General features: G+C 40.2%; 1 protein-coding gene across 7 annotated transcripts in view; it reads left to right on the top strand.

Annotated features, from left to right (window-relative positions):
- Nucleotides 1-14,287, top strand: part of LOC109912623 (transcriptional-regulating factor 1) — a 196,189-nt gene that overhangs the window by 143,168 nt on the left and 38,734 nt on the right. For all 7 annotated transcript variants that reach the window (XM_048600965.1, XM_048600960.1, XM_048600962.1 and 4 more), the window contains 3 exons: nt 230-374; nt 4,659-4,880; nt 13,826-14,189. In XM_048600965.1, coding sequence (XP_048456922.1) covers nt 230-374; nt 4,659-4,880; nt 13,826-14,189 — 731 coding nt within the window. The remainder of the gene's footprint in view (nt 1-229; nt 375-4,658; nt 4,881-13,825; nt 14,190-14,287) is intronic.

Here is a 14,287-nt window from a genome sequence, read left to right as displayed (position 1 = left end):
GGACGATAAAATTAAACTTTTTGTTCTTACACTGTTTGAATATGTGATAAGTTATCTGGTCACAAAATTGGCTAGCTCAAAATCATAGATCATAGAATCCCTACAGTGTAAAAAATGGCAAAATAAATTTTGTTCCATGCTAAAATAAAATTTTAGTGACCACTGTGACACTTGGTACTACTTGTGGCCAGGTAAAGTTGTTGATGGATGCTACTTTGTCTCCAAACAGTGGCCAAAATCGGCTTCCGTTCCAGGAAAGGACAGACATCAAGAACAGGTTGACGTGTACAATGTGCCACAAAGAGTTCAAGAGTTTACCTGCCCTTAATGGCCACATGAGGTCTCATGGTGGCCAGAGGACATCTCCCAAACAGGTCAGTAAGCATGTGAATGATATTAAAAATTTGTAATGACCATCAAAAATATGTCCTGATACTCCAGTGTTTAAAAGGATAGCTTGCTGCTCGCTCTGCTGTGTTTTCAATAAGATTAACTTAAAGAAATTATTGGTAAAAAGGGTGAGCAGTCTGTGGAAAAATTGAATCAGATGTCTCCTCTGAAATGAATCTTATCTCTCTCAATGGTTAGATTTGTCTTCTTTGCATTTAGTTAACCAGCACTGGCGACTGTCATGACTGAACCAGATTCTGGTTTTAGTCTTAGGGTCTATGGACATCTTCTATCTTCAGAGATCGCTGGATGTCGGCCAGGTCTAGGAAACCTTGTCCCTTTTATAATTGGCTCTTGTAGCCTGAAGCGACAAGTTGGTTTTTGTTATGAACCTGTGATCTTCTCATCCATACTTACTTCCAAGCATAAGCTGACAGATATCTAGTGAGAAGTTGTCGGATACGGAGATATGCCCACAAGCTCCACATCAGTAGCTTAGAAATTCTGTCTCTGCAGAACTGCCCAGTGGTGAAATGAATTGGTAACATTGCTCTTGTCTGAAAGCCTTGTTTTTAGTGGAAGTTAAGGGACTGGACTGCAAGAAAGAATGTTGTGTGAGACAGGAGAGAATTCCATCATTGGGGCAACTGAAACCTCCTCTGAGTAGAGGCAAAAACTACTTTGTGCAAGACTGATATCAGTTGTAAGCACACAAGATTAATAATGTAAACGTTAGTGCATTTATCACTTAAATTGACATATTCAAAACAAAACACTTAGATTTATTGGAGAACCTTATTGTCATTATTTATTGAAATTGTGTTCAATGACTTGTCAAGGAAAGCTTTTTATAACAAAAGTATCAGCCATTTCATCAATCTTCGGGTGGAGGTTTAAATAAAATCTATGGGTATGAATTTTTTCAGTTCTATAATTGACTGCAGACCACGTATGTCTAATGTGATTTGTTATCATTAAAGTAATATTTAACTGCATTGTGAAATATTGGAATGTGTAATCTTTTTCGTAACACAGATCCAGCGAAAGAACAGTAGTAATAGCTGATAATTTTGTCAACTCTATTTCATTACTCGGTGCAAACTGGCCTTTGCATTGTGGATTTGACATAGGATTAAGATGGCAGTACTTAGTATCATTGTTCAATAAAATGTTTGGGAATCCAAAACCAAACCTTTTCTCTAAGCTTCCACTGAAATGCTAGAGCCCAGCATAGTCTTAAAAGGGTGTATTTTTATACCAGTATGCCAATCAGTGAGTTGCATAGGGGGGAGAACTTGCTCCAAACCATCTGTGTCCATAGTAAAAAGCTCTGCAAAATACAACAACAAAACTACTGACGAATACTACTGCCAAGTCACAAAGGAGAATAATGTCTCCAACAAAATACAGAATGTGGAAGATGGTTAATATCACATACATTACATGAATAAAATCATTGTGGTCCCTTTCAGTAGTGCTACCACTAGGTATGATTAATTACCTATCAACCATCTCTGTTCTCACCATGTGGTGTTACATGCAGCTGCTAATGTTGGATAGTTGATAACCCCAGTGATTTAAATCTCTCACATTTGGGATCGTTAGTTCTTGCTTGCAGATTTGACAATGCGATCGTAGGCTTGTTAGGTTCTTTTGAGAAATTACAGGATGGTCTTAAAAAAGACCATTTTAATTTTCTACATTTGTGCAGACCATTTTTTGAATTTCAGGTATATGTTTTTGAGCCTGAACAAACCGTGTAGCTGGTTTTACCATCACGGATATTACTTCACAGATCAGCAAGTGGTTTGAAATTTTTTTGATAAGGTAATAGATGGTACTAATGGTTGATGTACAAATGGATTTCCAAAGGAAATTTGACAAAGTGCCACATAATAATCTTGCCAGAAAAATTGAAGTCCAAGTAATAAAAAGGACCGTGGTAGCGTGATCTTGAATCTGTACGAGTGACAGGAAACAGCAGTAGTTAGCATTCGTTTTCCGGTTTGGAGAAGATGTACGGTGACAATTCCCAGTGGTCAGCACTAGGGCTGTTGCTTTTCAGGACAAGTATTAATGACCAATAGTACAGCATGCAGGCATAATATTTTTTAAAAATTGCTATGAACAAAACTTGGAAGTATAATACAATGGAAGGAACATAATGACAGATATAAAGAGGAGGTAACTAGTTGAATTGGAGAATACTCAGCCGTTGAAATTTGATGGAGAGCATTGTGAAATAATACATTTTGGTAGGAAGAGCCACGAGAGGCAGCATAAGTTAAAGGGTGTGCTTTTAAAGCAGGACCAAGAATGGGGCGAGACCTGGGGGTATATGTGCATAAATCATCGGTGGTCAGGCAAGTTGAGAAAGTGGTTAAAGTCTAGGCCTTCTTACATGGTCATTGTAGAGTCCAAAAGCAAGGAAGTTATGGTAAACCTTTATAAAATACTAGTTGAGCCTCCCCTGGAATATTGTGTTCAGTTCTGAGCGCTGCACTTTCAGAAGGAAATAAAGGTTTCATAGAGAGGCTGGAAAGAATTATGAGAATGGTTCCAAGGATGAACGACTTCAGAAGCGAAGCTAGGGATAGTGTAGAGATTTGGTGGAGGCGTTCAAAAGCATGAGGGATCTGGACAGCGTATAGTGACAAACTCTCCCCATTGGCAGAAGGGTGACAAACCAGAGTGCAGATTTAAATTGGGAATAAGACCCAAAAGGAAAATATGATATTTTTGTCTTGACCAGCAAGTGGTAATGAGAAAGTACCTGAAAGGGTTGTGGGGGCAGCACCTATCGTGACTTTCAGAAGGGAATTGGATAAACACCTTAAGGGAAAAGAAATTACAAGGTTGCCAGAAAGTTTCGGGGAATGACCAGCCAAATTGTTGATGCATAAAGCATCCAAGAGTACAACTGGTCAAATAGCCATTTAGTTGTATATTCTTTGCTTCCATAGCAAAAAATATAACTTTGCTGGTGTTACCCAAGTTGTAAGAAGTAAGAACAGTCTCCTTCATGTGTTTGCCAGCTCCTAAAGTAAACTGAATTGGGACTGCTCAATTGATGTAGAATTTTGGACTTTGTTTTATTCTTAGCTGAATTAATCATTAGTGGGTACTTCATATTACTTTCCATTGACTTAACCAAATGAGTTATTTTTATTAAATAGTTTACTGTTGTATCTTAAGTATATTTAAATGATTCATATAATATGATAAGCCATGCCTTAATGGCTCATTAAACACAATGCAGTCTTTGCTGCTGAATGTATCCATTGTTTCTTTATCCTGTCAACCTTGCGAATATTTCTTGTGTCGGTTATGTAATTGTCTCATGCATGCCATCTTTTGGCATTTCATGGTGATTATGTTTTGGGAACTTAGACAGCATTTGCATTTTTTTTTGACAAAGCTCAATAGGACTGAGCTACCTTGCCCTGCTCTTCTTGATATTTCTTCAACAGCCACAGCATTCATAGAAATAACAGAAATACTCATGGTTGCTGCATGCAAAATGTGCACAGATTTCCTGTGTAGTAAGTGGCGGGTAAGATCTTCCATTCACAACAAGACATTGGTCGGAGTTTTGCTGACCGTCATTCTATTGGATGGAGAAGACGGTGAACAGGAGATTGAAATAGTGGTGAGGAAGGGGCCAAATCCTTTTGGAGAACAGTGATAACTTGCGCTACAGCAGGAGGCAAGGAGACCCCTTCAATGCATACCAGGGTGAACTGGAATGAAAGCTAATAGGCCACTTTAAGTGGGGAGAAGCTTCAGTACATTAAATTTTCAGAATTCCCTGTAGCACATTAATGTGGTGTAATATTACTGGAGCAACCATCTTGTGTTTGGTTGACGTATTTGGATAATATATTTACACAACCTGTGATATGTGAGTACAGTTTGTTTAAACTTTGCATTTTTTTTTTACATAAACTATTGACTTGTTGAAAATTGAACTTATTTATCTGTAATTATGTCAGAACCCAATAAAGTGCATATTGACAATTGAAAGTAAGTGATCTCCACAGAAACGAAGCCAATCCTGCCAAGTACATTGGGTCTTTGACTTCCATATATGTTTGTATGACAGCATTTTGAATTTTGTTTTTAAAGATTCACTTAATGTACAACAATACTGAGAAACAAGGAGGTATCACTTTAGTAACCTTCTAGATCCTATCTGACCTATCTCAGGTGTGTTGCTTTGCTTGGACCCCTCTGTAACTGAGGCTGAAAGCCTTTGGTTGTCTGTACAGGATGAAGGAGAGAAGCAGCCTAAAGAGGTGGATAACCTCATGCCCATCATCATGCCTGTCTCTGTGCCTGTAAAGCTTCAGCCTGCTGAGCCCAGCAAGCAGGCCACCATTGCCAAGGACAAGCCTGCCAACTGTGTGTCAGATGACGAAATGCCAGTCCTCATGAAGATGACTGATTCTCCACCACACGCTCCCAAAGTGGCCCAACCCTGCTCGTCCTCTGTGAGTGCTGCCATTCTTGCAACTAACCCTGCCGTTGGTGTTTTGTTTGAAACCCTTTGCTTTCTGGTGGGAAGCTAGCATGGCTTATGCTGCATGATTGCAGATAGGACCAGACAGTTTGTAAAATACTAACTGAAATTATTAGTTGAGTTAGGTTACTAGATGGGGCTATATTCATTAATTGTGCAATTTGTGATTCATAGATAATTGATTCTCTTTAAAAAGAAAAGGGAATTGGTTTTCAGTTTTAAACTAGTTTAACCTTGATATAAAACACACAGAAGTCCTTCATGCGAACATGTATAGGATTGTTAATTAATTAATGTTCTAAATTCTTTAGTGTTCCCCTGGAATGCAAAGGGAGTCATTCTGTATTAAATTTTGTTGTGTTTATGTTTGCTTTTATCTGCCTGCTACCACCCTGTGACTTTGAAGAAAGAAACTTGTATTCTACTGTATTTCAACTCATTTATAACTCGGTGAAAGGAATCTCACCTGTCCAGTGCTCTTCAGCGAGGTAATGGTCAGCTGAAGAATACACTTCAACAATTCCAGTGACAATAAAAAATGCATTGTAGTCTTGGCCAATACCAATGCCAGGCATTCTGTAGCAATACTTAAGCAACATCTGTTGAAAGATATAGTAATTATAACACACATTTCAAGGAATGCTTGAATCTGTCCTTTAAAGGAATTTTTAAAAAAGACATTTATTGCTCTGTTGTACTTTGTGTTGTTTCTGTTCATTAAATACTTCATTAATTGTCAGTTTCTTAATCTGCATTTTTTATTGAAACCAGAGATAATCTTTGGGTCAGTAGTAACAAAAATCCAGTAAACCATGTTTTTTTCTAATTTAGATACCTTCTTTGACCTTCAGAAATGAAGTTTGCAAACATGCAACTTTGCCCTACGAAAGTACTGCCATCTCTTCTTTCTGCTTTTTGTTGTGTCTAATAACGATGTATTGTGATTTCATAGTTAAGTTTTTCCCAAATGCACAGTTCTTCGACTGGGATTCCAGGCAGATCCTGTGATTATTATTGGTAACCATATATTCTGGTAAAATTCTCATGTTATCAGTTTGTTCAGAAAAAGACTCACTATGAAGTCCCATTTTGTCTGCCAAAGAAACAGCAGCTTTTGCCTGCAAAGAGCAGTTACAAATGGACAAGTTGTATTTCTTTATGATGTAGATTTGGATAACAGTTCTTTGATGGATGGCTTTCACAACCAAGTATTGCCCTATTCATTCAATTGCTTTTTCTTTACCAGTCCTGTGAATTCCTTGTGCAGAAATGCAACTTGTGCACCAGCCACCTTGTACACCTCACCCAAATGGCCATTTGTAAATGCAAGAAGCACTGCAGTAAAAGATTACCAGGTTATCTGGCCTTGGAAAACCATCACAACTAAGCCCACATCTGCCTTTCGCTTACTGTCTACACATATGTTTTCCTGAGAGGAGGCATTAGATTGGAATAGAATGCTTCTCTTTATTTTCCCCTCCTATTCTATCCAGGGGAAGAGGACAATTGTTCAGCGTAAACCAGGAATGCTGTCTGCTGTCATCCCAGCCTTTATGCATCAATTTCACACTTGTTGATCCATTTCCCTACAAATCCAGGGAAATACACATACTTCAAAAACTCAACGTGTCTTTATTTTATATAAGCATTATTTTGATTTAGCAAAGGGAAACCAGAAACTTTGACTAGATGTTTTCCCGTTGTGTTTTCTTTTGCTACTTTAAACACACCTCAGTTGTAACAGCTGCAGAATCATATCTTTCTTTTAATGAGCTCATGTTACACAATCGACCATGAGTTTTCAAGTCAAATCATACTACATAATTCTATTTGTGATTCTTTATTATTGAGCTCACAATTCGTTGTTGCAACAAGGGAGCCAAACTTGACCATTCAGCCTGACTACAGCACTGATGTGTTCCATATGCTTAAACTAGTTCTACCCTTGATTTGTACATTGCATGAATATAACTCTTAAATTACAATACCTCCAAAAGTCAGTCAAAACAGACTTCAGTTAACAAGGAGCCAAGAGGATGTACTCATTTATCAAGCTCTTCCAATAATTATGGACCCTTGGCCATCCTTTACAGTGCATCCCTGTTTGGCCAAATTGAAAGCTGTTCAACTGATCATGTGCTGATCCCACAAACAACCCAATGCACTGAGCGTGTATGAGTACCATGAAACCACATTCTCACATGTTCCAGTAATGATTGAATTGAGAAAGATTGGAATAATGAGACAAAGAATAGAGGCTAAACAAATCTCAACTATCCAATGACAATAACTTGTTTTTATACAGCACCTTCTTTTAAAGGTGTTTAAAGAAGCTTTAAAAATGGAAACAAAAGTAGAGATGACAAATGCCAGTAATCTTTTTGGTATACCTTTCGAATATTGTCGCAGATTGTTTTAGAAGCAAGATAGAATGAGCTTGAGGAGATGCACGCTTTGACTAACAATGGTAGTGGATAAGAGGGAGAATCCACAAAGGCTTGTTTCAGAGGGATAGAGTGGTCTAGATAGGTTATATTATGGTGGAGATTCTAGTACAGTGGGGGTGGTGATCGGCAGCTGTGCAGAGGGAGAAGTAGATTAGTTGGTGACAGGATTGAATCAGGTGCCTTGCTTGCATATGCTCTTTCAGCCTGAGAGGGTGCCCTCACGGGGAATGAGATGGGATCAATGGTAAAAGAATGGAGTTTGTTGCAAGAGCTGTGGATGATGTCTTGCTGATGTTGAGCACAGAAATACAAGAATGTTGCAAGAAGAACCTTTCTAGATACCGGAGAAGTTTTGAAGTCTTTGAAAAATTGGTCTTCATACAGAATTGTTTTATTGTTCTGGGAGGAAACATAATGGGCACTAGGAGAAAAACAAACAATGTGCAGTTTCCAGATTTGGTCAAAGGTGGGTGAAATCACAAATATTAATACATAAATAAAGGTGAAGCCATCACTAGGCCCATTGAAGAGAAAGGTTGTGATTTTTAACTGTGAACGGACTTGCAGGAGACACTGAACAAAAGGTATGAAGTGATAGAAAGTTGATTTGCGTTGTTTTACGGAGAGGATTAATGACATGAATCATTCATTGAACCGTGTGGAACTTGTAAACATGTAGGTGCTTGCTTACTCAAGCTCCAAGGAAAAGCCAGGGAAGTATAGACCGGTGAACCTAACGTCAGTGATGGGTAAGTTGTTGGAGATGATTCTGAGAGACAGGATCTACATGCATTTGGAAAGGCAAGGACTGATTACGGTAGGAGACAGAGGATGGTGGTAGAGGGTTGTCGTTCAGACTGGAGGCCTGTGACCCAGCGGTGTGCCTCAAGGATCAATGCTGCATACACTGTTGTTCATTTATGTAAATGATTTGGATGAGAATATTGAAGGCATGGTTTGTAAATTTGTGGATGACACTGAGATTGGTGGTGTAGTGAACAGTGAAGAGGATTGTCTAAGAGTACAAGAAGACATTAAACAACTGGGCCAGTGGGCCGAGGAATGGCAGGTGGAGTTTAATTCAAATAAATACGAGGTGTTACATTTTGGTAAGACAAGCCAGTGCAGGACTAACACAGTTAATGTTGGACCCTGAGGAGTGTTAGTGAACAGAGAGACCTAGGGGTGCAGGTACATTTAGTTCCTTGAAAGTGGCCACACAGGTATACAGGGTGGTGAAGAAGGTGTTTGGCATTCATGCCTTCATTGGTCAGAACATTGAATACAGGAGTCGGGATGTTATGTTACAGCCATACAATACACTGATAAGGTTGCATTTGGACTACTGCCTACAATTCTGGTTCCCCTGCTATCGGAAGAATGTTATTAAACTGGAAAGGGTGCAAAAAAGATTTACCGAGACTGGAGAGTTTGAGTTATACGGAGAGGCTGGGATTTCTTTTCCCTTGAGCATAGGAGGCTGAGAGGGGAGAACTAAGAGAGGTTTATAAAATCATGAGGGGTATGGATGAGGTGAATAGCCAACGTCTTTTTCCCAGAGTAGGGGAGTCCAAAACTAGAGGACATAGGTTTAAGATGAGTGACGGGAATGATTTAAAAGGGACCTGAGGTGCATATTTTTCCATAGTCATACAGTAATACAGGATGGAAACAGGCCCATTGGCCCAAACTGGTCCATGCTGACTATGGTGCCCACTCAGCAAGTTCTAATCGTCCGCATTCAGTCCATATCCCTTTAAACTCTTCCCTTACATGTACCTATCCAAATGTTTTTTAAATGTTGCTATTGTACCTGCCTCAACCACTTTTTCTCTGGCAGCCCATTCCATATATGCACCATTTTCTGCATGAAGAAGTTTCTCCTCAGGTCCTTCTTAATTCTTTCCCCTCTCACCTTAAACCTATGCCCTCCAGTTTTCAATTCCCCATCCCTGGGAAGAAAACTAAATGCACACATCCTATCTGTGCCCCGCATGATTTTATACACGTCAATAAAGTCAACCCTCAATCCCCTACCTTCCAATGAACAAAGTCCTATCTTCGCCAAACCTCTCCCTATAAACTCAGGCCTACTAGTCCTGGCAACATCCTTCTAAACCTTCTTTGCACACTTTCCAGTTCAACTCTGTCTTTCTTATGACAGGGTGACCAAAACTGTACGCAATACTCCAAGTGTAGCCTCACCACCAACGTATACAACTGTAACATAACATCCCGGCCCCTGTACTCAGTGTCTCAACCAATGGAGCCAGCATTCTAGATGCCTGCTTCACCACCCTGTCTACCTGTGATGCTGCTTTCAACGAACTATGTACTTGTGCTCTTAGGTCCCTCTGTTCCACAATACTCCTCAGGACCTTACCATTTAGTGTACAAGTCCTACCTTGGTTTGATTTTCCAAACCTCACACTTATCTGTATTGAATTGCATTTCCCCATCTGATCAAGATCCCTGTGTAATTTTTGATAACCTTCCTCACTATCAATGGTACCTCCTAATTTTGTATCATCCGCAGACTTACTAGTCATGCCTTGTACATTCACATCCAGATCATTTACGTAAATAACAAAGGTCCCAGCACTGACCCCGTGGCACACCACTAGTCACAGACCTCCAGTCTGAGAAACTACCTTCAACCATCACCCTCTGCTTCCGACCATGGAACCAGTTTTGAATCCAGTTAGCTAGCTCTTCCTGGATCCCATGCAACCCAACCTTCGTGACTAGTCTGCCATGCAGGACCTTGTCAAAGGCCTTACTAAAGTCCATACGGACAACATCCGCTACCCTACCCTGATCTATCATCTTTGTTACCGCTTCAGAAAACTTAAAAGATTTGTCAGACATGGCTTCCTGCACACAAATCCATGCTGACCATCCCTAACCAGACCTTGACTATCTAAGTTAAAAGATAACAAAGTGTAGAGCTGGATGAACACAGCAGGCCAAGCAGCATCAGAGGAGCAGGAAAGCTGACGTTTCGGGCCTAGACCCTTCAAATGTTGGTTGATCCTGTCCCTCAGTATCCTCTCCAATAATTTGCCTACCACTGATGTCAGGCTCACTGGCCTGAAGTTCCCTGGCTTATCTTACTACCTTTCTTGAACAATGGAAAAACATTAGCCACCCTCCAGTCTTCTGGAACTTCACCAGTGGCTGAAGATGAAGCAAAAATATCTGCAAAGGTCTTTGCAGTTTCTTCCCTAGCCTCCCACAACATCCAAGGATGGACTTGATCAGGCCCAGGGGATTTATCCACCTTAATACGATATAAGCTGCAAACACCACCTCTCTGGTAATATGTATCTGGTCCAAAATGTCCCCACTTGTTTCTCTTACTTCCATAACATTCATGATTCTCTCACCAGTAAACACCTGAAGAGAAATATTCAGTAAAAATCTCTCCATCTTATGTGGCTCCACACATAGATGGCCATGCTCATCTATTCTTTCCCTAGCCACCCTTTTAATATAGGTATAAAAACTCTTGGGATTATCTTTAACCTTAGCTGCAAAATCCATCTCATACCCTATTTTACTCTTCTAATTTCCCTCTTGAGTGTGCACCTACACCGTTTATAGTCATCCAGGGATCCACTTGAGCCCAATAGCTTAAACCCAGTGTCTGCTGCCGCCTTTTTCCTGACCAGAGCTTCAATATCCCTCGTCAGCCAGGGATCCCTAAACCTGCCAGCCTTTCCATTCACCCTAACAGGGACATATGTCCCTGGACTCTTGATATCACACTTTTAAAAGCCTCCCTTTTGCCTGTCGTTCCTTTTCCTTCAAACAGGGGGTGGTGCGTATGTGGAACGAGCTGCCAGAAGAAGTGGTAGAGGTGTGTACAATTCGAACATTTAAAAGACAGACAGGAAAGGTTTAGGAGGATGTGGGACAAGCAGAGGCAAACTGGACTAGTTCAATTTAGGAAACCTGGTCAGCATGGACAAGTTTTAGTGAAAAGCCTGTTTCCTTGCTGTATGCCTCTATGACTCAAGTGTTATGACTGGGACAGTTTGGTGAATTAGCTTAGATGATTATGGGTGAAAATCTCAGAACGGAGTCGGGAGAAAAAAGGCAGTGCTAGGAAAACTGAAACGAGTAGAAAGAGCGGAGTTGAATCATCAACTAAAACAGAAATGAAGGCTTGTGAGGAAATATTAAATGCTAAAATTATACAAGTAGGGGGTCTTGAGAGAACTGTTTTTTGAAGCGCACAGTGCCAGACCCTGCCAGAGATTGTCGAAATGTTCAAAGCAATTACAAATCCTTTTCTCAAATGCTATAAAAGAACTTCAAAGGTACAAACAAGATGGTGGGCTGAAAATAGGCATGCAAAAAGCCATAACATCGATCATTGATTAATCTCACTGTAAGGAAGTGAACTTGCTCCTTGGACCCTCTTGGTTTGATGGCTTATGACTGTTCTACCTGCTGCTTTTGAACAAGTTTTACTTGGATTAAAATGGTCTATAGTTCATGAGGTTTACTTTTTGCAATGAAACAACTAAATTTCGAAGTAACAAGAACAGAAATTGCTGGCAGAACTCAGCAGGTCTGGCAGCATCTGTGGTGAGAAAGCACAGTTAACATTTTGTGTTAACATCATGGTGACTCTTCATCTGGTAGTTCTGAACTCAACGTTAACCCTGTTTTCTCCCCACAGATGCTGCCAGAACTGCTAAGGTCCACCAGCAGTGTCCATCCTTGTTTCCAATGTCCAACATCTGCAGTTCTTGTCATTTTTAAAGTACTTTGGTTTTGTTAGGAGCTGATCCTACTTTTTCTGTAAAATGTGATTACTAGAGCAACAACAAAGTTTCCTAAATTTCCTCAGCATCTGTATGAAATTGGTGGCATTGTGGCTCAGTGGTTAGCAGTGCTGCCTCACAGTGCCAGGGACCTGGGTTCGATTCCAGCCTCAGTAACTGATGGTCTCTGTGGGTGTTTCCTATAGGTGCTCTAGTTTCCTCCCCAAGTCCAAAGTTGTGTCGGATTAGTTATTGTAAATTGCTCATAGCACCCTAGGGACGTCCGGGCTAGGTGGATTAGCCATAATAAATGTGAGGTTACGGGAATAGGATGGGGTGCTGGGTCTGATTGGAATGCTTTTCAGAGGGTCAGTGCAGACTTGATGGGCCGAATGGCATTGTTCTGCACTGTAGGGATTTGATGAAATTAATTCTTATTCATGTGAGGTTTTGAAGAAGATGAAGGAATGCCATTATCTTAACTCCTGCCCAACCTCTAAATGAAATGTTGTCACAACATTAAAGACACGCATAATTTAAAACATTTCTTCTTTACTTCCATCTTTGCTAGAACACGCAATTGCCCAACACACTCAGTAGCCTTTCAGCCAATCAGGTACGCATCTGTGTACTGTGGCAACTTTTGTTATTTTATATCCCTCTACTAACAGATATTCTTTGGGGTAAGCTGGCTCTTTTAGAATTGAATTTTCATCTGGAGAGACAGCTAATGCTATTTGCATCTCACAATGCTTATCGGTGTACGTTAGCAACCAGCAATAACCCAAACCACCTGTTGAGTCTTGATATTCCCAATCTTCAGTTGATGGCTTTTCTGAGGCACAAGGGAAAACAAGAAAATAATTTTCTTTGTACATTTGTACAAAAATCCTCAAGTTGGTAACTCTGCCACACCCTCACCCGTTTTGAAATCATTGGAGGATTTGTGCTCCAATACTAATGCCAGTTGTTTGACTTGCTTCAGAAGGAGCGCTTTAATGTTGTCTCTTGTACGCAATAGCACAGCCTAAAAGTACGGTTTACTGCCACTGACAAGGCCTTGAGAGGGAAAACATCTGTGTGTAGCTTTGTTTCTGTTTTCAATTCTTGTTTCCTCTACAGATGCATGAACAGTTTACAGACACAGATGCGCTGTTCTTTAACATACTTGTTTTTTTTTAATTTTGTGTTTGCTGTTGTTGCACCTTTGGATGATTGGTGCTGCTTGTTTTCACAACGATTCTGTTTTTCTCTGGCAGTTTTTTTTTCCCCTCACATTTAATCTTACGTACTTACTGAGTCCATCTTTAATGTTGGAGATGAGGGGGAAATCCTTGAATGGAAAAGGGGACATTGCCTTCATGCAAAAGGGAATCAGAACAACATTTTTTGATCTGAAACAAAAACAGAAATTCATGGAGAAACTCGGCAAGTCTGGCAGCATCTGTGGCGGGAAAGCAGAGTTTATGGTTTGAGTCCAGTTACCAGATCACTGGTAATCTGGTAACTGGACTCAAAATATTAACTCTGCTTTTCCGCCACAGATGCTGCCAGACCTGAGTTTTCTCAGCAATTTCTGTTTTTGTTTCAGATCTTCAAATGTGTTTATTCAATTAATATTACATATTCTGTGACATTTTCTTTTTCATTCTCAATCTTTTTAAAAAGCAATAAAATTCAAACTATAAACTTCTTAGGAATCTATCCGAAAGTGTCAACCCAGTGGTTCACAGTCAGAAGATAGCTACAGAACTCAGCAAGACAAAAAGAAGTATCGACATAGACCAGAGCCTCTCTACATCCCTCCACCTTCTGTCAACCTCTCTGCTTCATATCAAGGTGCTACACTGTACCAAAGTCAGCTTCGTTCACCAAGAATCATGGGAGACCACCTGCTGGACAGGACACACGAGCTCCCACCGTACACACCACCCCCGATGTTAAGTCCAGTGAGACAGGGCTCTGGCCTTTTCAGCAGTGTCATTTCATCTTCGTATGTTGGCACTTATTCTGCACTGCCGCTCACCCCTTCAACGCCACGCATCCTGCTTGGTCGTGCTAGTGAGTATTTTATGTTTAACTTTGTTGTTTAGTTAGTGATTTTTTTTCACTGATAAGATCCAGTCTTGAATTTGGCTTGATTCTAATTTCAGGGAGTT

This window comes from Rhincodon typus, chromosome 9 (assembly GCF_021869965.1).
Source record: "Rhincodon typus isolate 14 chromosome 9, sRhiTyp1.1, whole genome shotgun sequence".
In the NCBI taxonomy this organism is placed as follows: Eukaryota; Metazoa; Chordata; class Chondrichthyes; order Orectolobiformes; family Rhincodontidae; genus Rhincodon; species Rhincodon typus.
This window is presented reverse-complemented; position numbering and strand designations above follow the sequence as displayed.